The sequence below is a fragment of the Aquarana catesbeiana genome, linkage group LG01 (assembly GCF_042186555.1).
Source record: "Aquarana catesbeiana isolate 2022-GZ linkage group LG01, ASM4218655v1, whole genome shotgun sequence".
NCBI classification, from domain to species: Eukaryota; Metazoa; Chordata; class Amphibia; order Anura; family Ranidae; genus Aquarana; species Aquarana catesbeiana.
In genome coordinates, this window is record NC_133324.1 from 510736005 (window position 1) to 510761499 (window position 25495).

The following is a 25495-nucleotide window of genomic DNA, read 5'->3' on the forward strand; positions in this document are numbered from 1 at the left end:
CGGAGGGAGGGGGGGTGACACCTCTCCCGCAGCTGATAACGGTGATTTCGCGGCAAATCCGCCGCAGAGACCACCATTATCGTAAACACGACCGGCTCCTGAAAAGATGGATACCTCGGTTGTGGCAGCAGCTGCTGCCATTACCGAGATATCCATCTTTAAAGTGCCGACGTATATGTACAAGAGCCGGTCGGTAAGTGGTAATGTCTACTTACCACTGTACAAAGCCACCTATTTGGCGAGAGGATGCCCTAAAAAATTCCACAAGATCTGGAACATTTGGGTTGAGGACCTGTCTACCAATACTGACCCAGACTCTCCTAATTAGTAGCTTACATCATAAAGGCTCAGGACATGTATGTTGTATGTAATTGAACCCACGCCCAACCCACACGTCTTATAATGGTGACTTCGATTTTATTACATGTAACTTAAATCTACCCCCAAGCAGCTGATACCTACAATATTCTAACAAGCTCAGTAGTTACTGGAGCATATAGTAGTTTCCTCTAAGGCCACTGCCTGGGAGTTATTCCATATGTTTTCAAGAACAGGACTTCCCAAAGAGATACTGATGGACCAGGGTACTCCTTTTATGTCGAAGGTGATGGCAGGGAAGGATTGGGACATGTTGCTTCTTGCCCTATTGTTTGCCATCTGGGAGGCTCCACAAGTGTCCACAGGCTTTTCGCAATTTGAGCTAGTGTAGGGGTAAACACCCCGTGGTTTGCTCAATCTAGTAAAAGAGAAGTGGGAAAGTGAATCCTCACAAAACAGTGACAAAACATATCTCCCAAATGCAAGAGAGGGTGGCTAAAGTGATGCTGTTAATGGAGGAGCATCCCCATAAGGCTCAGGAAGCCCAAAGAAGGGTATACAATTGGTCAGCTAAAATCAGACAGTTTCCAGTTGGAGACCAGGTGGCTATTCTGATCCTCACGGTAGATAGTAAGTTCTTGGCCAAGTGGCAGGGACTGGTTGAGGTGGTGGAAAAGTGGGTGATGTGAACTACAAGGTACATCAGCCTGGAAAAGGAAAACATTCCCAAATTTATCTTGTAAATTTGTGAAAATCCTGGAGAGACAAAAAACAGGAATCAACTGAGGTATCCACTGATGTTGGTTTCACCAACGTCATTGAGCATGACATCATAACTGTGCACAATATAAAAGGTATATTTAAAGCCGTATGGCATCACAGAAGCACACAGAAAGGCAGTGTCCAAAGAGGTGCAGAGAATACCTAAGCTCCTGTCTTTCTGCTTTGCAGGAAGACAGATCTGTGTTCCCCCAGTGAGCCCTACCCCCATACAATTAGAACAGTTAACCCCTTCCCTGCCAGTGTCATTAGTACAATAACAGTGCACGTTTTTAGCACTGATTACTGTAGTAATGTCACTGGTTCCCAAAAGAGTGTCAAAAATGTCCCATCTTTCCGCCGCAATGTCGCAGTCCCGCTAAAAATCACCATTATGAGTAGAAAAAAAATATATAATAAAAATGCCGTAAATCTATCCCCTATTTTGTAGAAGCGATAACTTTTGCACAAAGCAATCAATATACACTTAAGCCACGTATACACGGGCGGACTTTTCGATCGGACTGGTCCGACAGGCTTTCAACGGACTTTTGACGGACTTCCGACTGACTTTTTAATGAACGGACTTGCCTACACACGATCACACCAAAGTCCGACGGATTCGTACGTGATGACGTACACCAGACTAAAATAAGGAAGTTGATAGCCAGTAGCCAATAGCTACCCTAGCGTCGGTTTTTGTCTGTCGGACTAGCATACAGACAAGTGGATTTCTGGGTCCGGCGGAGTTACGACGTAAAGATTTGAAGCATGTTCCAAATCTAAAGTCCGTCAGATTTTCGACTGGAAAAGTCCACTGAAGGTCCTCTGAAGCCCACACAAGATCAGATTGTCCGCCGGACTCGGTCCGTCAGACCAGTCTGTTTGAAAGGTCCGACCGTGTGTACGTTTTTTTACATTTTTTTTATGTTTTATAGCAGAAAGTAAAAAAAATGTTTTTGTTTTTTTTTTAATTGTCGCTCTTTTTTTGTTTATAGCGCAAAAAATAAAAACCACAGAGGTGATCAGATACCACCAAACGAAAGCTCTATTTGTGGGAACATAAATTACATCAATTTTGTTTGGGTACAGTGTGGTATGACCACGCAATTTTCAGTTAAAATGATGCATTGCTGTATTGCAAAAAAATGGCCTGGTCAGGAAGTGGGTAAATCCTCCCGAGGCTGAAGTGGATAATACCATGAGATTAACTGTTAGGGAAGAGACCGTGATGCAGTAAGTGGACTCTTTGTTAATGTAAAGTCTGCTTTCAGCTTCCTATTCCAAATATATAAAACCAATATCTGTATCTTTAATCATTTTAAACTATAACGGGTTGTTCAGAAATATATCTATTTATCCATTACTGTAAATAAAGTTCCTTTAAAGTAAGTACTATGCTTCCATGTTAACATGTGTCCATATGTTGTTTGTAAATTAAAGTGTATGTAAATCCTCCATATACCCAGTGAGGTGAACAGCCTTAGATGATACACAGAGATTAAACAAATCTCCCTACATAAGTTTTACTTCTATATCTTCTGTCTTCAGCTTGATATACTGTTTAGAAAGTGCACGTCCTGTTAGAATTTTCACTTCTTGGTTCCCCTGTAGGAGGGGATCAATGCTAGACGCTGTGAGACAGCCGATTGGAGGAAAGGCACACACCCCCTCCCCACACATGCAGAGGTTGCCTGTGTATAGTTTAGCAGTCTGGTAAAATATTTTATAGCAACCTCCTCCGACACACAGTTCAGGCTTCCCTCTCAGAGAGCTTGTCAAAAGTTATCAGGCTAATAACAGAAGAACGGAGCAGGACAAAGCTACAAGACACTAGGCTTTGAGATAAAACACTGCAGATATATGTGCCCAGCTCAAATTTCATGAATCGGGTTTACATCCAGCTCATGTGCATAAATCAATAGTTCAAGTAATAAAACATGTGTTGTGCCTGCTCAAAGTGCATTTTTCCTCTGTGTCTAATACATCCACACCACACTCACTGGATGTTGCTGACATCTATATTAAAGAGAAGTCAAATAGTGTTTCATGTGGTCCCTTTAAACATCAGTCCCTGGATTCTCCTCCTTTGCATTGCAAAGACCATAAAAAGGAGAATGATCCAGTGGCTGATGTTTAAAAGGACAATTTAACACACTGACAAAAGAGCAAATTCTCTCTAATATAGAGGTCAACAATATCCAGTGAGTGCAGTGTGTCATTTTAAAGACACAGAGGAAAAACACTTTGGGTAGGTACAATGCATGTTTTATTACTTTGGCTATTGATTTATGCACATGAGCACACCCTAAAACTAAAATCCCAGCATCTACAGATATCCATGATTGAACACTAACCTATCTAACCCTGTAAAGAAGAAATCAGTATACATACCTTTCTGCAGCCGATCCGATCCCATGGTGAGCTGTCAGCCGCGGCTTCTCTGTAGAGGCGGGTGCAGAGGACACGTCCGGAAGCCCTATAGTAAGTCTATGGGTGACGTCACTCCCCATTCATTTCACAGCTGTTGTCGGGTGTGTCCTCTGCAGATCTTCCACTGCTGGAGATCGGGTTGGATTGGCTTTAGAAAAAGGTATGTATACGATTTCTTTACAGGGCTAGATAGGTTAATTTTAGAATGTGGATATCTGTAGATGTAGGGATTTTAGTTTTAGGGTTGACTTACACTCTAAGTTACAAACTACAAATACATGCACGGTAACGCCATCCTCACCTTAAGTTACAAACTACATATGGATGCATGGTAACATGGTAGCACCATCCTCACCTTAAAGGAACTTTATTTACAGGTTGTGCAGAAAAGTAGGATTTTTGGTTTAACTGTAAAATCCTGTCCTTGGAGAACATCACAGGACACAGGAAATGTCTACTTGGGCTATGCTGCTACCTTCAGGTGAATGGACAATGACCAAAAAAGCAGGAGTTCCCTGCCTAGACAAAACCACTCCCAGCTCAACTAAACCTCAGTTTTATAGTAATCAATGAAAAAACAGACAAAGAGGGAAAGGGTCCCTGGGCCCTGTGATGTACTCCAAACCATTTCTTAGTTGTACATCACAGGGCACTTAATTTTCATGATTATTTAGGATATCCCAAAGCACTGAACATGAGGGGTTGACAACAGCAATAAGGTCAACACTTCCAAAACCAAAAAAAAAAAAAAAACAGAATAAAAAGGATCCCACAACAAAGAACCTTTTTTTGCCCTCATGTGGTGTTTCACAGCAGTATGAACATCAACCTGGTAGAACTTGGTAAATGTGACAAGAAGATCAGGTAGCAGACTTGCAAACATGAACAACAGAAGCTTGATGCTAAATCAATGAGGAAGTACTGACACTACTGGTAGAACTGGCCTTCATTGGGAAAGGAGGAACCTTACCCATAGGACCATAAGCCTGACAAATAAGCTGACAAACCCAACAAGGAATAGTGGATCGAGAGGCAGCCCGACCCTTGATTTTGAACTGAAGAGCTCTGGAGTGCAACTGGGCACAGGGAACTGAAATAAAGGCACCTACCACCTTCCTGAAGCACCCTCATGCAGGCCCAAATCAAGGGACTTTCAAATGACCTGAGGGACTCCACATAGGATCAAAGAGGCACAACTCCAGATGTTGTGTCAGAATCAAGGCTGACTTCTGAAAGTTCAGCACCCAACGGAATTTTTCGGGAACATATACTGTCTAACGAACATTTGATGTCAGCTTCTGAACTAATTGCTCCCTGAGAGCAGGTCATCCAGGTACCCCACAACAGGCATACCACCCCAGGTCCCCAACAACTTCAAAACCAGAGCCAACATGTATAAACTTCAGGGGCTGTGGACAGGAAAAAAGACAATGACTCAAACTGGTTGTGGTGATCCTTCCCTGCAGTTCAAACTTGTTGAGGCCATGAAGGTGCAGAATATGTTGGACAGCTGAAATAGAAGCCACAAGACCTCTTTGAATACTTGTACAGGTACAATGACCCCCTGGGACAGCAGCTTTTCCACATCTGCAAAGAAAACTGCTCTCTTTCTGTGGCTCCCAATATACCTGTAAGTGCATAAAGAGTGGAGGGTGAAAACAGCAAAATTCTAGTTTGTAACCTCTGAACACCATGCTGTGTCTTCCTGAGTTCAAGCGAAGACTGATAAATGCCTTCTTCCCTCCTTAAATCCACCACCCCCATGTGAGTGTGGGCACCCCTTCACTGTGAAGAGGACTTGTCTCCTAGCCCAGAGGACTTGGGGGTATAGTTCTTCTTACAGAACCGGGACATATATAACATAGGTCAGGGCAGCGCAAAAGAACCAATCACTAAAAAGCAATAAAACAAGTCCATGGAAGCAGTAAATAAAGATAAAAAAATAAGTAAAGATATCAAAATGTCAGCCACTGTGGGAAAATTGTCCAATAATAGACATGCAAGTGTTCAGAGTCAGTCCAGCTTGTCCACCACTGACTAAAATAGCAGCCTCTCACCTCCTTAGTGCGACCAGAGCAGTCAACAAGCACTTTCCCACAATGTGGGGGTAAATCCCCCAACGAACAGCTCACGATGCAGATGGCAATAGCTCCACAAGACATGTATAAGTAAGAACAAAATCTAGTGCTCTCTGTATAAACACTACTTTATTAAAAGGATTAAACATCACTTATAGGCAAAGTACTTGAACCAAGTGCATGTGTAAAGGTGTATCTGTGTACAGATAATCTAACCAAGAAGATGGCCACGGGTGACGTCATATGTAGCTCCTCCCCGTACGCGTTACTTCCATAGGCGGGACTTCATCAGTGGGATCGGAACAACGTAGTCAATCCGTTCTTAAACAAGTTCCGTAGTAACCAGACACAGACTGATGTATCTCCCCCGGGGCGAGCGGTGCAGCCGCAAACATTAAAGGTAGCACTCCTCCCCATACTAGGAGTGATGAATCCACACCAATATTTTTTTTAAATTGGATTTTATATAAAAACCTCTCATATTTCACATTGGCACAAGGTTATTGCCCAAACATGCAAAAAGGAGGTAAATCTATAGCCTAAAAGTCCTGCTGCTTCTAGGGTATAACAAAATTCATTTCAACATAAAAGGGGGACTCCACCCTCCAATGTATTAATATACTCAGCAGAACAATTAAGTATAAAAATTCAAAAACATAAAATCAATATATGCAACTAAAAAGTCACACTGCAACCATCTTTTCACAAAATATATATATCCCAAAAAAACAAAAATAGATTTCACAAGGATAAAATAAAATAGATGTATTTTTAATCTGAAATAAAACAGTTGAGATCAAAGTTGACATTCAAGCCAGCAGGGGTCAGGACCTTAGTTTTGTAGATCCAGAAGGACTCTGCGTTAAATGTCTTAAAAAAGTTCCCGCCTCCCCAGTGTCTCGAGACCTTCTCAATGCCTGCACTCAAACATGTATACAACGCTCTGAGTAGTACAGGTGATTAAATCTTTTATTATTATTTCTGTGTAACCGAAAAGCTGAACTCCTTTCACTTTAATGTTCCCCTTCAAGCTTTTACAGGCTGCACACCTGCCACATGCATAAAATCTCGATAAGAAAGCAAAAAGTCTATCATCTGGATTTTTTGGGGGGGTCAATGACTCCTGGACCAGGCTGTCCCAGAGAGAGGGTGCTTTTCTGTGAACTGTGGGCGTTCAGGGAGTAATGGGCCAAGCACTCAATCATGTTTCAGTATTGGCCAATGTTTGGTCGCTATCTTTTCAAATTTTTTATGCTGGACACTGTAATTCAAGCTAATGCGATACTCACCATTATTCACATTTCTCAGATTTTGTGTCTCAGCAATGATCACATCCCTATCTAGGGCACCAACTCTTTCAATTAATTCAACTGGGACATAGGATGCTGCTTGTAGCCTGAGGCTTGGTGCTTACGAAAGGAACTCTTCTTGGATTCTGAAAGCATCACCAGTTTCTGACCTGTGAGCTTTGCCTTCTTCTTTAGAGGTAAGAGTATGCGTTTTCATAGTTTCCTGTTTGATAAAGGCATCCAAGGATGGTCCAAACAAGCGCTCGCCCTTAAAGGAGAAGTCCAGTCAAAGCTTGTTTAGCTGGACTTCTCCTATGGATCACAGGAGTGCAGTTCGTTTTGCACTCCTGTGACCCATTTTCAGCACAGAGTGGATTGAAGTTGTAGGCTGCTGCTGCTGGACAGCGGCTGCGGCTAAGGATGGCTAAACCACTGGAACGGTTTTGCCATGTTGTAGCCAGGAGCCTGTGATTGCATGAGTTGCAGTGCCCGGTAAACCATCAAAATGATGCTTGGGCAGACAGCATGATGACTTCATTGCACACGAATGGTGGTCTGCAACTTTTAAACAATCAGCCTACACTGCCCCAATGCACAGTGAACAATGTTAGAGAAAAACAGCCACAAGCTGCACCACAGGGTCAATCGCCAGTTGATGCTGCAGGGCCAGAAGGCCCAATCTTTACCCCTCACAGTGGGCAGGCACTGCAGGGCCTTCAGAGACTCAACTCTACCCCAGGAATCACTGCCCTGGACCCCTTAAGCACCTTGCCAGCTAGGTCACCTGATACATAGTACATGATCCAGCGTAAACCAGTAGGAGCAGACACTCTTGAAAAAATGTACATGACAGATCCCTCACGGGGAAAAAAAACCCTGCAGCATCGAAAGATTATGGCTGAAGGGGTAGTGGGAATCAGAGGATTTCAACTAAAACAACCAGCAGCATAAAGGAAACTTCACATTGAATATAAGTAGTCGCTGATGTCATTTTTTTTAATAGCTTTTATTTTAAATCACAAGGAATATTAAAACATCCATCATTCTGCTACACGTACATTGGCAGTTGTAATGGTATCAAACACATTTGTTAACATGAAATAGACAGTTTCTTTTTGGCACATAAGATTATTACGGAATAACCCTTAGAATATTCTAACTGCGCTTCCACCATCCTTGCAATGACGTTTAACATTTTTTTTTACTAAACTATTATAATTAGCTTAGGAAATAGCACCTTAAAAAACGCATAAACTGTTAGTGACTTATTTAATAGAAAAGAATAAATCTAATTGGCTGAGGAGGGGGCCTAAAGCATATTTCCCAAACCTTTGCCAGCTTAAGCCACACTTAATACTTCTGTACTAGATGTTGCATTAAATATCACCTCTGTGAAACACTTATTGAAATGATAGAAGATCAAATTTACCTTACTTTATAACCACATGAAGACCACTGAAAAGCTTGTTCTTAAACAGATGTGTAATGAACTATATATATAGTATGCTACAAGCACAATACACAAAATACTTGCAAATCCAGCTGATGCGCTGTCAGAGACAATACGAGAAGCTAATGGTCCCAAGTCTTGGCTGAGAAATGTGTGCCATTGTGACAAATGGTCTGGTGGTGGTATATCTGGGTATGCATGCAAAGGACATATCAGTCACAGTAAGGTGGTTCAGAGGACTTTTTGTGCCATTACACTTCTTTGGTTTGTGTCTTCCTTGGTGCTGCACAGAATCCTGTCAGAATATTTTCCTTCACCCCCCGCAAAAATTTTCATTCAGTTCAATGAAGTGTTTGTACTCTGCTAAAATATGAACTGTCTATATAGCACTGAATGGAGACTGCAGCACACGAGTTTGGGCCTGATGAAGACTGTCTCCGCCTGTAGCTTGTGACACTGATCGAGAGAGAATTTTCCAACAAGCCAGTTGTACACAAGTCAATTGATAGACTTGTATACAACCAGCCGCCCCCATACATTGATCGAACTTTGGCCGGTCCCTGCTGAGACGGCCGAATATCGATCCATGTATGGCTAGGCTTTAGTGTTTTATTTTGTGTATGCAACTTCAGGGCCAATGCAGATTTACAGGTGCACAAGAGGCCTATCACCCAGATACTATCATCACTCGAACTCCTTTGTAGCCCTCAGGCAGGCCATTTCCTGATAAAGCAGCAGGCAATATCTGTCTATAAAAATTTAAACCTATCCTACTGCATAAGTTGGCTAAAAACCTCATTCCCTGTATCAGTGAGATTTCAGAGGACAGTTCATGATGGGGAGTGCCTTTTGTCTGGGGTAATGTACTAACATCACCATAAGGGTACATTTCGCAATATTTGTGCTTCTGAATTCCTAGTCACCATGACATGTCAATTGGTTTTCCTGGGCAATGTAAAGAGCACAATTTAGAATTTTTTAAGCAGGGGAACAGACATCTTCAATAGGAGCCTGTTTCTGCTTCGAGGAGTAACCTGGACTGTTAGAATATTATGCTTCATAATAGAGAATTTATTGATGCAAGTGAGCATTCTTTAATCACTTACCGACCGGCTCCTGTACATATACGTCGGCACTTTGAAGAGGGATATCTCGGTACCGGCAGCAGCTGCTGCTACAACCGAGGTATCCATCTTTACAGGAGCCGGTCGTGTTTCCGATAATGGTGGTCTCCATGGCGGATTCGCCGCAAGATCATCGGCGGCGGGAGAGGTGCCACCCCCCTCCCGCCGCTCTCCCGCGCCCTCCGCCGCTTACCGGAGTCGTTGGTAGCGGCGGAGAACGGGACCTGTCAGTTCCTCAGTATGGAGGCGAGTGAGGCTAAGATGGCGCCCACCCGTCTCCATACCATAGGACGGCGGAAGCAACGTCATAGCGGAAGCGACGTCATAACTTCAGCTCCGCCCAATGTGTCTTAAAGGCATTTTTTTTTTGTCATTTTTTTAAACGACTTTTTTTTTTTTGCATTTTAGTGTAAATATGAGATCTGAGGTCTTTTTGACCCCAGATCTCATATTTAAGAGGACCTGTCATACTTTTTTCCATTACAAGGGATGTTTACATTCCTTGTAATAGGAATAAAAGTGATCCAAATTTAAAAAAAAAAAACAGTGAAAAAATAATTAAAATAAAGTAAAATATATAAGAAAAAAAAAAAAATTTTTAAGCGCCCTGTCCCGATGAGCTCGCACGCAGAAGTGAACGCATACGTGAGTAGCACCCGCGTATGAAAACGGTGGTCAAACCACACATGTGAGGTATCGCTGCGACCGGTAGAGCGAGCGCAATAATTCTAGCCCTACACCACCTCTGTAACGCAAAACATGCAACCTGCATAATTTTTTAAACGTCGCCTATGGAGATTTTTAAGGGTAAAAGTTTGATGCCATTCCACAAGCGGGCGCAATTTTGAAGCGTGACATGTTGGGTATCAATTTACTTTGCATAACATTATATTTCACAATATAAAAAAAAAATTGGCTAACTTTACTGTTGTCTTATTTTTTTATTCAAAAAAAGTAAATTTTTTCCAAAAAAGTGCGCTTAGAAGACCACTGCGCAAATACGGTGCGAAAAAAAGTATTGCAATGACCGCCATTTTATTCTCTAGGGTGTTAGAAAAAAAAACAATATATAATGTTTGGGGGTTCTAAGTTATTTTCTAGCAAAAAAACCTGTTTTAAACACGTAAACACCTAAAATCCAAAACGAGGCTAGTCCTTAAGTGGTTAACATCCTTGAAGAGTACAGCCCCTTGTACCCTAATATGGAGCAAATGTATTTAAAAAAGAAATCCTAGTTAGCCTGTTGAACTAATCTTGTTAGGAGCCTGAAGTTGGGCTTTAAAGATGCTGCTCTCAGACTATCACTTGCTCGCATGTAAATGAGCATATATAAGGATTACAAAATGTGGGTGATGTAAACATCAAAACACTTATGGCTGCATAGATTTCTAATGAACAAGTAAATTTAAAACAAACATTAAACAATGACTCCAACGTACCCTCCATTGAGACAAGCCTACAAATTCTTTATGCTTGTAATAATATTTCAAACCTCTCACCTTGTTAGCCTGGATGAGATGAAAGTTTTTCCCATAAACCCGAAATCCTTGCTCAAAACTTCTACACTCATCTTCACTCCAAGCACACAGCTGACCTAATCATAGGTAAAAAAAAATATTTCAGGATTGATTTTCTATGCCTTTAACATAGGAACCCTTCAAAAAATATTTATCATTCACGAGAAGTCTCAGGCATAAAAAAAGAGACCTGTATGATATTATGGTTTTATTCACTTCATATCCAAGCTCTTACCTTGTACTACCTTGACATTAAAGTGGAGTCTTCGGAGAGCTTCTTCTGTGTGAAATCTACATTTCACCAATTCATAGAGAGCCTGTCAATGAACAAAGAAGTTTCATTAAAACAAATAAGTAATACTTGTTTGAACCAAGTGATAGGAAATGCAAGTGACTGAATAAAAGCTGTCAAAAATGGTAAAAGTTATGTATACATTTCCCAGTTCTGGCTGCTGCCACTGACACTTCAAGTTTTGTTTCCCTGGCCAGCCTCTGCCCCCACGGCTGTGGTGGGCAGTTGTTTGTTAGTTCTGCCATGCTGGTCCAGTGCACGCAAGGTTCATGTGTTTTATGTACTCTGTTAACCATTTTTGACATACCTTATACATATGTTTGACTGCATTCAATGTTTATGTTCTATACATGCCTATTTGCAATTTTCCTCTGCTCTATGTACAGCCAATTTTTGCAGGTCATCGACTTTTGCGGATTGTCTGTATAGCCCAGTCCTATGTGTATATGTACTGCTTCCTCCACATCTTATGGCAAATTTTTTTGTTTCAGATGCTCGGGTGTTACGCTGCAGGCTGTTCCCCGATGGTCCTACTGCATGCCCCTTTACCCTCACTATCGCCATGGCTTCCCTTAAGCTAGTTACTTGGAACGTGCGTGGGCTATGTACCAAGCCTAAACGTGTAGCTGTTCTCTCCCATCTTAAATCTCTATGGGCAGACATCTCCGTTCTTGTGGAGACTCATATCACGGGGCAAATGGTGTTTAAAAAACCCTGGGTTGGCTGGTTATAACAGGCAACTTACACTTCTAATTCCTGTGGAGTTGCTATCCTGATTGCCAAATAGGTTCAGTTGCAGCTTCATTCTTTGCAGTCGGACCCCAGGGTCAGTCTTTATTTTTACATGCCACCATCAGTGGATTGGAAGTCCTCCTGATGGCATTCTATATTCCACCACCATTTCAATTCCCTGTCCTACAGGAGGGTGTGGCCTTCATGGCTAAACACCCCACGGTACCTGCTATATGGTTAGGGGACTTTAACATGACAATAAACCCCAGTCTCCATAGACTCAGCTCCACTGCCCCCAGTGTCACCTCCACCCTCAATCACCAGGTTTGGGAGGTTCCTCTTGGAGTTTGCCACGATTGACACCTGGAGGCACAAATACCCGACAGCTGTCGCTTACTCCTGCTTCACTCCTTCCCACTCTGCCATGTCCCACATTGACCTACTCCTGGTTTTGCCCACTCTATTGCCTAACCTGCTTGATGTGGGGTTTGATGTTAGGGTGCTCTCTGACCACTCCCCATACGTTTGCCGGCTCACCCCACGACCCGTATATGGAAGCTGAACCCTTTCTGGCTTACCATCATGTCGGACCTGGAGAGTATCTAGCGAGAATGGGTCCGCTTTTTTCGTACTAACCAGGGGTCAGCGTCTGTAGGGGTGGTGTGGGAATCCTTCAAGTTACATGGCCGTATGATCCTTTCCACATGCATCAATAGGCACAAGGCCTCATCCAAATTCGTACTTCAACAGGCGGAGGAACGTCTGAGCTTTCTAAAGCAGGCGTTTCTCACTGACCAATCTGCGTCCAACACTTCCGTTGTGAGACTACAGTCTAGACTTACTGACCAACTACACTTCGAAAAAGCTAAACAGTTCATTTTCTTTAGTAAGCAACCTATCTCTGAGCACAGTGAACCTGCAGGCAAACTGCTCGCTTATATGGCCCACCTTGACCATAGGCCCCCGGTAGTGGTCACGCTTCAGTCAGCCTCTGGGACTATCATTACAGACCCTTCCCAAGTAACCGATGATTTCAGGCGGTTCTACTCTGACCTCTACACCTTCATTGCTAGTCATTCTCAAGAGGAACTGATCATATGTTCCTTCGGGACATCGCCTTCCCCACCCTCACTCATTCTCAGATCAGCCAGCTAGAGGCGCCGATCACCACAGACTGCATAGAGGCGGCACTGCATATCTCCCGCCTTCTAAGGCACCTGTCTCAGACAGCCTTCCCCTAGAGTTCTATGACCAATTCAGGGAGGTTCTCAACCCGAACTGCAAGCACTATATGCCCACATATTTGACTCTGCCACACTCCCTGTATTCATGGGTGAAGCTCTTGTTTTAATTACCAAATCCAGAAATGATCCACTCTTTCCGGAGTCGTATCGCCCCATCTCTCTCCTGCAGTTAGATGTCAAGATCTCAGCCAAAATTCTAGCCTTGAGGTTTAATAAAGTAATACTTAGCTTAATACATCCCGATCAGACGGGGTTCATGCCCAACAAGAACACAGTGTTCAACCTCCGAAGGCTCTTTATGAATCTTCAATCTACACACGAGAATACTGGATCCAGGGTAGTGGTCAGCCTGGACGCAGCCAAGGCGTTTGACTCCGTGGAATGGAGCTACTTGTGGGAGTGTCTCCGCAGATTTGGCTTTGGCCCAAAATGTATTAAATGGCTCCAACTCCTCTACCAGGCTGTGTGCAAATGAGAAATTCCGGACAGCCGCACTCCAGGAAGTAATAATCCAAATTTCTTTATTTTAAAATCAGGAACATGTTAGATACAGGACACCATGGACAGAGTGTACAGATGATAGGCTAACGCGCTTCGCACTTATCCAAGTGCTTACTCATAGCTCCTCTACCAGGCTCCCATTGCCCAGATCCAAGTTAATGGTAGAATTCCTGAACACTTCTCCCTATCCCCTGGTACCCGTCAGGGCTGCCTCATATCCCCACTACTGTACGCTCTAGCAGTAGAGCCCCTTGCTATCGCCATCAGGGCACACTCGGACATCAAAGGCCTCTGCATGGGATGGGTGTCCGAAGTCCTCAGTCTCTATGCGGATGACATGCTCCTAGACCTGGAAGACGCCAGCCCTTCACTCCAGGCGGCTCTGCAGCTCATTAAACAAATCGGTGCATATTCCAGATCAACTGGTCTAAGTCCCAAATCCTCCCATTGGATGTAGATGCCCTCACAGCAGATCAAGCTGTACTCCCCCTGGTTAGAGTCAGTAGGATTAGGTACCTAGGTGTACAAATCTCGAGGACCCTCACGGACTACATGTCCTAAACTTAGAACCTCTCTCGGAATTATGGGATGTATTAATTTGGTGAAAATGATACTTCTCCCCAAATTGCTTTACCTTTTCTTGCATGCCCCCCTATACATCCCCATACGGGTCTTCAAATACATGGAATATATCCTCAACACTTTTGTATGGGGCCCCGCCTGTCGCAAACTGTCATGGTGAGCTCTGAAGTGTCCTGTCCACCTGGGTGGCACCGATTTACCCGACCTCGCCCTGTACTATACTGCCTCTCAATTATCCCATTTTTTTTCTACTTTAACAAAGCAGACAGGGAAAGGTACTCCACCCTTGTATGCTCTTCTGTTTCTAGCCTGGTGATCCATCCTTTCCAAGTTCTACTCTGTGGCACCCGTGAGTCGCCTTATATGGGCAACAGGTGTTGCATGCCATTTCATCATTGTAAAATCTGGCTATGTCCACCACTAAGGCCCCCACACTCTCAAACCACTGTGGGACAACCCACAACTTTCCAAATTGCTGACTGTCCCCGATTATAAATTATGGATTGCTTGGGGGGGGGGGGGGGTTAATATTTCTCTCACAGGTCATAGATAATGGCTTGATTACATCATTCCAGGCTCTCAAGGATGATTGAGGTTTGCCTAATATGTTCTTCCGTTACCTCCAACTCCGCCACGTTCTCAATTCAGTGATTCCATCCCCAGTCTTGCTTCGTTGTACCTGGTGGAAGTGGTCCTGGGTCAGGATCCCAAGAAGAGGATTTCCTCCTTTTATAATCACCTTATGTTACCCTCGGTCACTACTCAGGCATACAAACTGAAATCCAGGTGGGAGACGGACTTGGGGGACATGGCAGACGAGGACTGGGATGAGGTATTCGCCTCCTGTAAACTGTGTCCCCTAAATTGTCAGATCGCCTTACGCACCTCTAAATTCCCCACAGGTCATACCGTACACCGATTCGCCTCTCCAAATACAAACCGGATTACAGCCCGGCCTGCCCCAAATGTGGAGACCCTGGGAGAACATTCCATCACCTACTAGGGTCCTGCCCCTTCCTCCGGGGCTACTGGTCGCAGGTGGTTAAATTTCTGCATGATCAAATGGGTTCCCCTCTTACTCTATGCCCCCCGCCAGTGTCTACTAGGCCTCCTCTCCATCCCTGAAGAGGAAAAATATTTAAAAATATTTTTGCAAGAGTCCTTGTTCTTGGCCAGAATGCAAATAGCCCGATCCTAGATCAAGGAGTTGCCCCTACTATTCAGCAATGGATTAGGGCTGTTAATGCTATTCTCCCCTAGAAAAAAGGACTGTATTCCCATAGAGGCTGCCCGACTAAATACAACAAAATATGGGACAGGTGGCTGGAGGACTCCTTTAACTGCACTGACAAGGTGTAGCCTTTATCTAATGTGTGGAACTCGATGTATCCCATGTTATTTACTCTCATCCTTATCTTTACTGTTTGCCTGTCGCCCCACAGTGGGGTGTGCCAAAATTCTTGCTGTACTGTGCAGGGCTGTTTATTGACCCTCATCTGGATATAATCAGTCATGTCGGGTATGGGTTCTGTCTATTCTCGGTACCTAGACCTTTTACCATTTTGTACTCAGTACAGCTTTGTCACTGCTTTATCCTTTTGAATAGTGCCTGTTGCACTTTGTATTTGTTTGTATATTATTTTAAATATGCTCAAACTTTTTTTTCATCAAAAATAAAGTGTATGTATGTATATATATATATATATATATATATATATATATATATATATATATATATATATATATATATATATATAATGTATATATAATGTATAGTGTAAATGTAAAGCCCCAAACACAAAAGAATTGTCTTTCTAGCATTTCAAAAGCTTCAAACAACTTTCTTGAAGCTTTCACAAAGCACTCTTCAACCCAGATGATGGGCTTTAGAAAGCTTGAAACTTGGCAGACTGCTAGTTTTCCAAAAGCAAAGAACAAACAGTGTCTTGTGTTTAGGGTCTGAATATTGGTACCCCAAGTTCCCATAGATAATATTACAGGATTTTCAACAGACAATAGTTTTAATTAAAACACCAAACACCAGCCTTTTTTAGCACAGTAAACAGGCTGGTATAAAAACCACTGAACCTCTCAGGGTCCATTTTTTAGGAGGACCCCTCAAAGCGGTAGGGAACTCAAACACAAAGGGCTGTTAAGGATGTTCCCATTCCCTAATGTATAAGATAAACTTACTGTATCAACTTATCAAAGTAGGCAGGATAGGGAAAAACTTTGGTGGCTTATGGGTACCAAAAGAAACAGTGAAGGCTTCTAAAGCCCCCTGGGGGGAGCCTCAATTTTAAGGGCCTCTCACACAGACTAAATCAAGCAAGACACTTTCCTGTGCTATGATAGAGGAGAAAAATGTATGTTCACTACCTGAAGGGTAACGCTATCCACATTCTCCGCAGGCAGTGTGGGTCCCACAGTAGCCTTGACCTCTGCATCAGACGTATCCAAGGGGGAGGAAGTGCAAAAAGGGTTTTTTTTTTTTTTTTTTTTTTTTTTACCTGCCTTGCATTTAAACTCCAATTCCACATGAGGGAAAAAGGTTTCCTGGACAGCAAAAAGAGCATCCATAGGCATGGAGTGACTACAGGACCCAGCCGCCTCCAAAGAGTGGGCTAGATGGGCTAGTTCACCCCTCGAGATGAGACCCCAATAGGGATTGGACCCCAGATGCACTAATCCATCTGCAAAAGTGGGGTGCAAGATAGCCCATATAACCAGAGTGGCAGTTGCATACGCAGGAGGACCTCCTCTTTAATTGCTGCCAGGTAACACAGAAAGACCTAGCAGTGTGCCAGAAATGGTGTCATCAGTTAGCACTAGGCCTCAAACAAAGATGGCCGCCAAAGCTTCAGTAGCAGGCTGCCAGCAGGACATGTGGTAGCCCAATATAGAGGAAGTGTATATGGTCACTGCCACAACTACCAACCATTCTAGGCAGACAAGTGCTCAAAAACGTCTGGTGGAGGAAGTGAAGAGGTAGGACCAACACCCAGGGTGCCTGGGAGACGGAGGAGGGAGGGGGGTAACTGAAGCCCACCGCTTGACCAACGGAAGGAGAGGAGAGGGAGTTACGTTTACCATCCAGCAGACAGAGCAGGTAACTCTACCAGGACAGTCTGCCTCCGATGGAGGTGTTTTCATATTGTTGTTCAATCTTTCTGACCCCTAAAAATCACAACTGCTAGAGGATGCGGGCAAAAAAATTTTGAAAAAACATTTAAAGGGATAATACCCCCTGTTGAAGTTAGAAATTATGGATATTTTAAAGCAAGTGCTGGTGGCTAATGCTCTCCAACATCAAATCCAAATGGCACTTCAGAAAAACACGAAGGCACAGAAAAGATATACAGAGGTCTAGATAACTGCCTTGAGAGAAATGATAGCAGCAAAATTAAGGTTATTGGCTGAAGCAGTTCAGTCACTCTCTCAAAGTCATGAGTCGGCAGTTGTTGGCCCTGGAAACCAGGTAACCACTAGAATTGAACATTTCTTGCACAAAGTCGACACTGACCGATAGAGGCTTTGGAGAGGATGGAGCTACTGCATGATCTGATCAAGTGGCTGCAACCAGAGACCTTGATGAGATAGCAAATAAACAGTGGAGGGTGTCGTGATGGATCGGATTTTCAGTCTCTACCAATTGACCTGCAACAGTGAGTGTATCATGGTGACCCAAATCTCTAAGACCAAGACACAATGGGTCATCTACATCCATGGAGATAACAAGGACCTACACAATGGTGTCAATGTCCATTACCACCATCTGTGGTACTGTCAAACATGAGGTTGGACTGGTTAAGAAATCTGGTGCTCCCATTAAGTAGATTGGTGAGATTTTCCAAAATTTTGTCAACTGTAGGATAAAGGGGTCTGACCAAATGGGTAAAACAGACTGTCGACTCTCAGATGATATTGTTATTGATATGACAGTTAATGGTGATTTGTGTGATGTTACGTATGATGATGGATCTGGTTACACAGCCTTAAGTAAGAAGGTCACTAGTACCAGGGAGTAGAATTTTGAACCTGAGCTATGTGAGGTAAGGGTAAAATTTTCTGTTAAGTGTCATGCTTGGGAAGACTGACACGGGGTGTGTGTCTCCAAGAGTAACACATAAAAGGTGAAATCCAAAAGTCACTGTATTGCAGACAGTAGGCAACAAACAAATGTTACTGTTCAGTAATCTCTACCGTCTAGGATCCCACTAGGCAAGGCATGGCTAGCATGGCAAACACTGAATTAAAAGAATTGTGATGACATCCCTGAAGAAGCTCACACCGATTGTTACTCTTGGAGACACACACTCACACCAGTACCCGTGTCATCTTGGGACCTGGGTTATAACTTCATGATCTACACCTGGAAGTTATCCTTAATTCCTGATGATCTTACACCCAGCGGTCCTCTGATCACATTTATCAAGACCTATTTATTAGTCATGGGTTATACATGTGTAATGTCCCTGTATGAGCGGTTTGAATGAAGCAGCTGCATTGACTATAGACAACGTTGTCTCTTTAAATTTTTTTAGCTGAGGTGTTGGTGGTGGAATTTGAAATCCAATTTTCTTTGTATTATTTTGAATTTTGTATTAAAGGGCCTTTATTCAAGCTGCTTGGTCCTTGGTAATTACTTTTAGGAGGGGTCTATGTTTACTTTGCCTGCTATTAGTATCTCTTTTTATGATTACCTGGATCACACCTTGACCGGTGAGTCAGCAAATAAAGGAACGCTGTGTTTGTCTATTCAGAATTTCAGCATCAATATATCATAGTGAGTTATTGGCAATTATTCTTTCTTTGTCCTTAAACAAGGTCACCCAGGAACAAACCGCTTTCTTCTCCTTAGGTGGGTACTTTCAGTACAAAAAAGTGTCATTTGGCCTTAAGACTGCACCCTCCATCTTTCAACGAACAATGGATTAGGCATTATGCCTCCATCAAGAATACACCTCAGAGTATTTTGATGACATTGTCATTTTCAATAGGGACTGGAAATCCTGTTGCCCAAAGTCGAGGCAGTGTTAGATTCCATGAGCAAGGGGAGATTTTCCCTGAACCATGATAAGTGTGCTGTCATGCAGGAAGCAAAGTACGTTCGGGAACACTGTGGGAAGAGGGATGGTGAAGCCCCAAGTCAAGAAGTTAGAGCCTATACAGTCCTGGTACCACCCCATTACCAAAAAGCAGGTGTGTGCATTTCTTCACGGTTGAGTGGAATGCAGATGCTGAAAAGGCCTTCCTAGAGCTCAAGTTGGCATTGTGCCAACACCCAATTCTGGTAGCGACTGATTTCTCTAAATACTTTTTTAATCAAACACCTCTGATGTGGCTGTTCTCAGTTGAAAATTAGCAGCTGAGAAAAACGACACTATGTTCAAACAGGAGTGTGTTTGAATATAGTGTCGTGTTTTCAGGCTCTCCATTATTTTGCACAGGTGATTTATTTGATAAGTTTCACTGCCTTAGTAATTAGCACAGCTGTTTCAGCTGAGGGAAATCCTGAAAACATGACCTGTTGGGGCGCCTTGAGGACTGGATTTGAGAAACACTGATATAGACCCATGAAACTTTATCAGAATGCATATGCTTTTTCCTGGGTCTGGGCTCCACTGGTGCCTCCACTTTGGATTGAGATGAAGTGCTAGTCAAAAGGGATGAATTTTAGATGGCAGATACGCATCCCCTCTTTTTGTGCAGCAAGCCCTAGGCCCTTTAAACATGCAACAGGTGTCAACACAGGACGACTACTAGAAAGTGCATCTATCGACTTCTCATGAACGGGAATGGCCATAGATGCATCAAAACTTGTTCGGCTCCTGCTGAACTGGACGAATTTTGATCCATCTATGGCCAGCTTAAGACAACCCTATCCAGAGGGTGACAACACTGCTGTGAATATTCACTGCAGAATAAAACGGCAATGCCACCTTGTTTAAGTAAAATAATAACAGATCCAAAGGCAGGATCAACAGGTACTGAAACAAAGTTTCAGGGGGATCATAGAGAAAAAAAAACTGAATTAGCTAGTGAGGACCTTCATGATATGTGTAATTTCTTTATTTTTGTTTCAATATTTTAATTGAAAATTTTCAAAGAGTAAAGAAATGATAAAGCTTTTAAAACAGAAAAAAGGGATCTGACAGGGAGTAGACTCTATGGGTGTGCCACATCCCAAATGCATAGAAAAAAGCAATGGTTCCCCTAAGGCGGGATTTTAAAGGCACTACCACACAAATAGTACAATATAAAAGATAATTTTATTACATAACAAAAAAGAAATCTATACAAATCATCAGAAAACATATAATATACACATATGGTAAGGTGAACATGGACATGGATACAAATAGAGATACAATGGATTAAAAAGGACAGTCAGTGGAAGTGGGTAGGTCTCACTGAACCGATGCATTTCAGAGAATCCTTTATCAGGATTCAATTAGTGAGAATGAGCATTTCCAATGTACTGACAATACACAGGTATCCATATCATTAACCACTTCAGCCCCGGAAGGATTTACCCCCTTCCTGACCAGAGCACTTTTTACAATTTGGCACTGCGTCGCTTTAACTGCTAATTGCGCGGTCATGCAATGCTGTAACCAAACGAAATTTGCGTCCTTTTCTTCCCACAAATAGAGCTTTCTTTTGATGGTATTTGATCACCTCTGCCGTTTTTATTTTTTGCGCTATACACGGAAAAAGACCGAAAATTTTGAAAAAAAATGATATTTTCTACTTTTTGTTCTAAAAAAAATCCAATAAACTCAATTTTAGTCATACATTTAGGCCAAAATGTATTTGGCCACATGTCTTTGGTAAAAAAAATGTCAATAAGTGTATATTTATTGGTTTGCGCAAAAGTTATAGCACCTACAAACTAGGGTACATTTTCTGGAATTTACACAGTCTTTAATTTATGACTGCCTATGTCATTTCTTGAGGTGCTAAATGACAGGGCAGTACAAAACCCCCACAAATGACCCCATTTTGGAAAGTAGACACCCCAAGGAAATTGCTGAGAGGCATGTTGAGCCCATTGAATATTCATTTTTTTTGTCCCAAGTGATTGAATAATGAAAAAAAAAAAAAAAAAAAAAAATTACAAAAAGTTGTCACTAAATGATATATTGCTCACACAGGCCATGGGCATATGTGGAATTGCACCCCAAAATACATTTAGCTGCTTCTCCTGAGTATGGGGATACCACATGTGTGGGACTTTTTGGGAGCCTAGCCGCATACGGGGCCCCGAAAACCAATCACTGCCTTCAGGATTTCTAAGGGCGTACATTTTTGATTTTACTCCTCACTACCTATCACAGTTTTGAAGGCCATAAAATGCCCAGATGGCACAAACCCCCCCCAAATGACCCCATTTTGGAAAGTAGACACCCCAAGCTATTTGCTGAGAGGCATGTTGAGTCCATGGAATATTTTATATTTTGACACAAGTTGCGGGAAAGTGACAATTTATTTTTTTATTTTTTTTTTTTTTGCACAAAGTTGTCACTAAATGATATATTGCTCACACAGGTCATGGGCATATGTGGAATTGCACCCCAAAATACATTCTGCTGCTTCTCTTGAGTACGGGGATACCACACGTGTGGGACTTTTTAGGAGCCTAGCCGCGTACGGGACCCCGAAAACCAATCACCGCCTTCAGGATTTCTAAGGGTGTACATTTTTGATTTCACTCTTCACTGCCTATCACAGTTTCGGAGGCCATGGAATGCCCAGGTGGCACAAACCCCCCCCAAATGACCCCATTTTGGAAAGTAGACACCCCAAGCTATTTGCTGAGAGGCATGGTGAGTATTTTGCAGCTCTCATTTGTTTTTGAAAATGAAGAAAGACAAAAAAAAAAATTTTTTTTTTCTTTTTTTAATTTTCAAAACTTTGTGACAAAAAGTGAGGTCTGCAAAATACTCACTATACCTCTCAGCAAATAGCTTGGGGTGTCTACTTTCCAAAATGGGGTCATTTGGGGGGGGTTTGTGCCACCTGGGCATTCCATGGCCTCCGAGACTGTGATAGGCAGTGAAGAGTGAAATCAAAAATTTACGCCCTTAGAAAGCCTGAAGGCGGTGCTTGGTTTTCGGGGTCCCATACGTGGCTAGGCTCCCAAAAAGTCTCACACATGTGGTATCCCCGTACTCAGGAGAAGCAACAGAATGTATTTTGGGGTGTAATTTCACATATTCCCATGGCATGTTTGAGCAATATATAATTTAGTGACAACTTTGTGCAAAAAAAAAAATAATAATTTGTCTCTTTCCCGCAACTTGTGTCACAATATAAAATATTCCATGGACTCGACATGCCTCTCAGCAAATAGCTTGGGGTGTCTACTTTCCAAAATGGGGTCATTTGGGGGGGTTTGAACTGTCCTGGCATTTTATGCACAACATTTAGAAGCTTATGTCACACATCACCCACTCTTCTAACCACTTGAAGACAAAGCCCTTTCTGACACTTTTTGATTACATGAAAAAATTATTTTTTTTTGCAAGAAAATTACTTTGAACCCCCACACATTATATATTTTTTTAAAGCAAATGCCCTACAGATTAAAATGGTGGGTGTTTTATTTTTTTTTTTCACACAGTATTTGCGCAGCGATTTTTCAAACGCATTTTTTGGGGAAAAAACACACTTTTTTACATTTTAATGCACTAAAACACACTATATTGCCCAAATGTTTGATGAAATAAAAAAGATGATCTTAGGCCGAGTACATGGATACCAAACATGACATGCTTTACAATTGCGCACAAACGTGCAGTGACAACAAAATAAATACATTTTTAAAAGCCTTTAAAAGCCTTTACAGGTTACCACTTTAGATTTACAGAGGAGGTCTACTGCTAAAATTACTGCCCTCGATCTGACCGTCGCGGTGATACCTCACATGCATGGTGCAATTGCTGTTTACATTTGACGCCAGACCGACGCTTGCGTTCGCCTTAGCGCGAGAGCAGGGGGGACAGGGGTGCTTTTTTTTTTTTTTTTTTTTTTCTTTATTATTTTTTTGCTTTTTTATCTTATTTTAAAACTGTTCCTTTCATTTTTTTTTTTTTTTAATCATTTTTATTGTTATCTCAGGGAATGTAAATATCCCCTATGATAGCAATAGGTAGTGACAGGTACTCTTTTTTGAAAAAATTGGGGTCTATTAGACCCTAGATTTCTCCTCTGCCCTCAAAGCATCTGACCACACCAAGATCGGTATGATAAAATGCTTTCCCAATTTCCCAATGGCGCTATTTACATCCGGCGAAATCTAAGTCATAAAATGCTCGTAGCTTCCGGTTTCTTAGGCCATAGAGATGTTTGGAGCCACTCTGGTCTCTGATCAGCTCTATGGTCAGCTGGTTGAATCACCGGCTGCATTCTCAGGTTCCCTGTTGAGACAGGAGAGCCAGAGAAAAACACGGAAGACGGTGGGGGGGGGGGGGGGCATTCTCTCCCACTGCTTGTAAAAGCAGTCTAGAGGCTAATTAGCCGCTAGGATTGCTTTTACATGAAAGCCGACCGCTGGCTGAAAAGAATGATACCAAGATGATACCTAAATCTGCAGGCATCATTCTGGTATAACCACTCAAAGTCGTGAATGCTGTACCTGAAGACAAAAATATGGTTAACAATAAAGCACAGTAAACGGTAAAGTATAAAAAATTGCAGACCTGAAAAGCAAACATGATAAAACATAATAACAATAAAACATTGCAGAATAGAATACAGTAAAAAAGAGCAGAACAATAGAGAGAATAGAGAGAGAGAGAGAGAATAGAGAGAGAACAATAAAACTACAACTATTATTTTTTATTTTATATTTTTGTTTGTGTTTTTTTTTTTTTTTTTTTACACTTTTTTTGTAACTGTAACTTTTATAACTGTAACCGGTTCCAGGTTCGGGTCTCTCAAAATGCGATGGCATCTTGGGAGACCCTGTGAAAGTGTGTCCTAGTCTGTGCAATGCTGTACCCTACGCTAATACTCAACTAGTGAATGGTAGCGTTCAAAACATTCACCAATGCAAAGACCAGGATTGTCAGGACAGGAGGGACAATAATAGCGGGTGTCACGCCTATATCCGCGCTTGCTGCAGACACAACATCTTTTTTGGGGGGGTTCATTGGGTAGGGGTACTCGGGAGGACATAAAGAAAATGCCTCTCATGCAGCCGACTGCATTTGGTTGGGGATGTGAATGGGGGGAAGTACGGGCGCTGCAGAAGTGGTGGGTTCCCAATTAGGATTGGCGAATGCAGCAGGAAGGGCACTATGGGCACGACGGGCCTGTGTTTGTCTTCTTGGTGGCAGCGGGACACTATTTGTGCTTGCCACCTCACACCAGCTTGAACTGCACTTATGGGACTCGCCACGTCACCAAGTGTTACTGCAGTGCTGGTTTGACTACGACTGGGGTGTACTAGGCCGCTGGCGCTTGCCAGTTCACCAAAACGCTACCAAAAAAACTGTTAACGATCGCAGGGATCAGGCCTGACTCTGCGAACGCTGCAGTTATGCATTTAGTGTTTTGTAAGTGACAGTGATCGATCGATACTGCACTTGGGTGGGCTGGGCTGGGCCAGGCGGAGGGGCAAAACGCAGGTGCTAGCAGGTATCTGGGCTGATCCCGCTGACACTGCGTTTTTGGGAACCCTAAACTGCTGGGGACGCCAGTATAGATCTGATCGGATCAGATATTGATCAGTTCAGATACTATACCACTAAGGGAGGTGTACGGTGCGTGCGTGGGTGTTAGCGCTACTGGCACTAACCTGACGCTGCCTGGGGCTGGTGCTTGCCAGTTCACCAAAACGCTACCAAAAAAAACTGTTAGCGATCGCAGGGATCAGGCCTGACTCTGCGAATGCTGCAGTTATGCGTTTAGTGTTTTGTAAGTGACAGTGATCGATCGATACTGCACTTGGGTGGGCTGGGCTGGGCCGGGCGGAGGGGCAAAACACAGGTGCTAGCAGGTATCTGGGTTGATCCCGCTAACACTGCGTTTTTGGGAACCCTAAACTGCTGGGGACGCTAGTATAGATCTGATCGGATCAGATATTGATCCGTTCAGATACTATACCACTAAGGGAGGTGTACGGTGTGTGGGTGTTAGCGGTACTGGCACTAACCTGACGCTGCCTGGG

At 42.8% G+C, this 25495-nt stretch overlaps 1 protein-coding gene across 4 annotated transcripts in view; it reads right to left on the minus strand.

Moving 5' to 3' along the window:
- MIER2 (MIER family member 2) overlaps positions 1–25495 on the minus strand; it is a 118423-nt gene that overhangs the window by 30648 nt on the left and 62280 nt on the right. For all 4 annotated transcript variants that reach the window (XM_073593995.1, XM_073593986.1, XM_073594004.1 and 1 more), the window contains exons 8-9: positions 11204–11285; positions 10951–11045 (exon numbers count right to left, since the gene is read on the minus strand). In XM_073593995.1, the coding sequence (XP_073450096.1) occupies positions 10951–11045; positions 11204–11285 (177 nt within the window). The remainder of the gene's footprint in view (positions 1–10950; positions 11046–11203; positions 11286–25495) is intronic.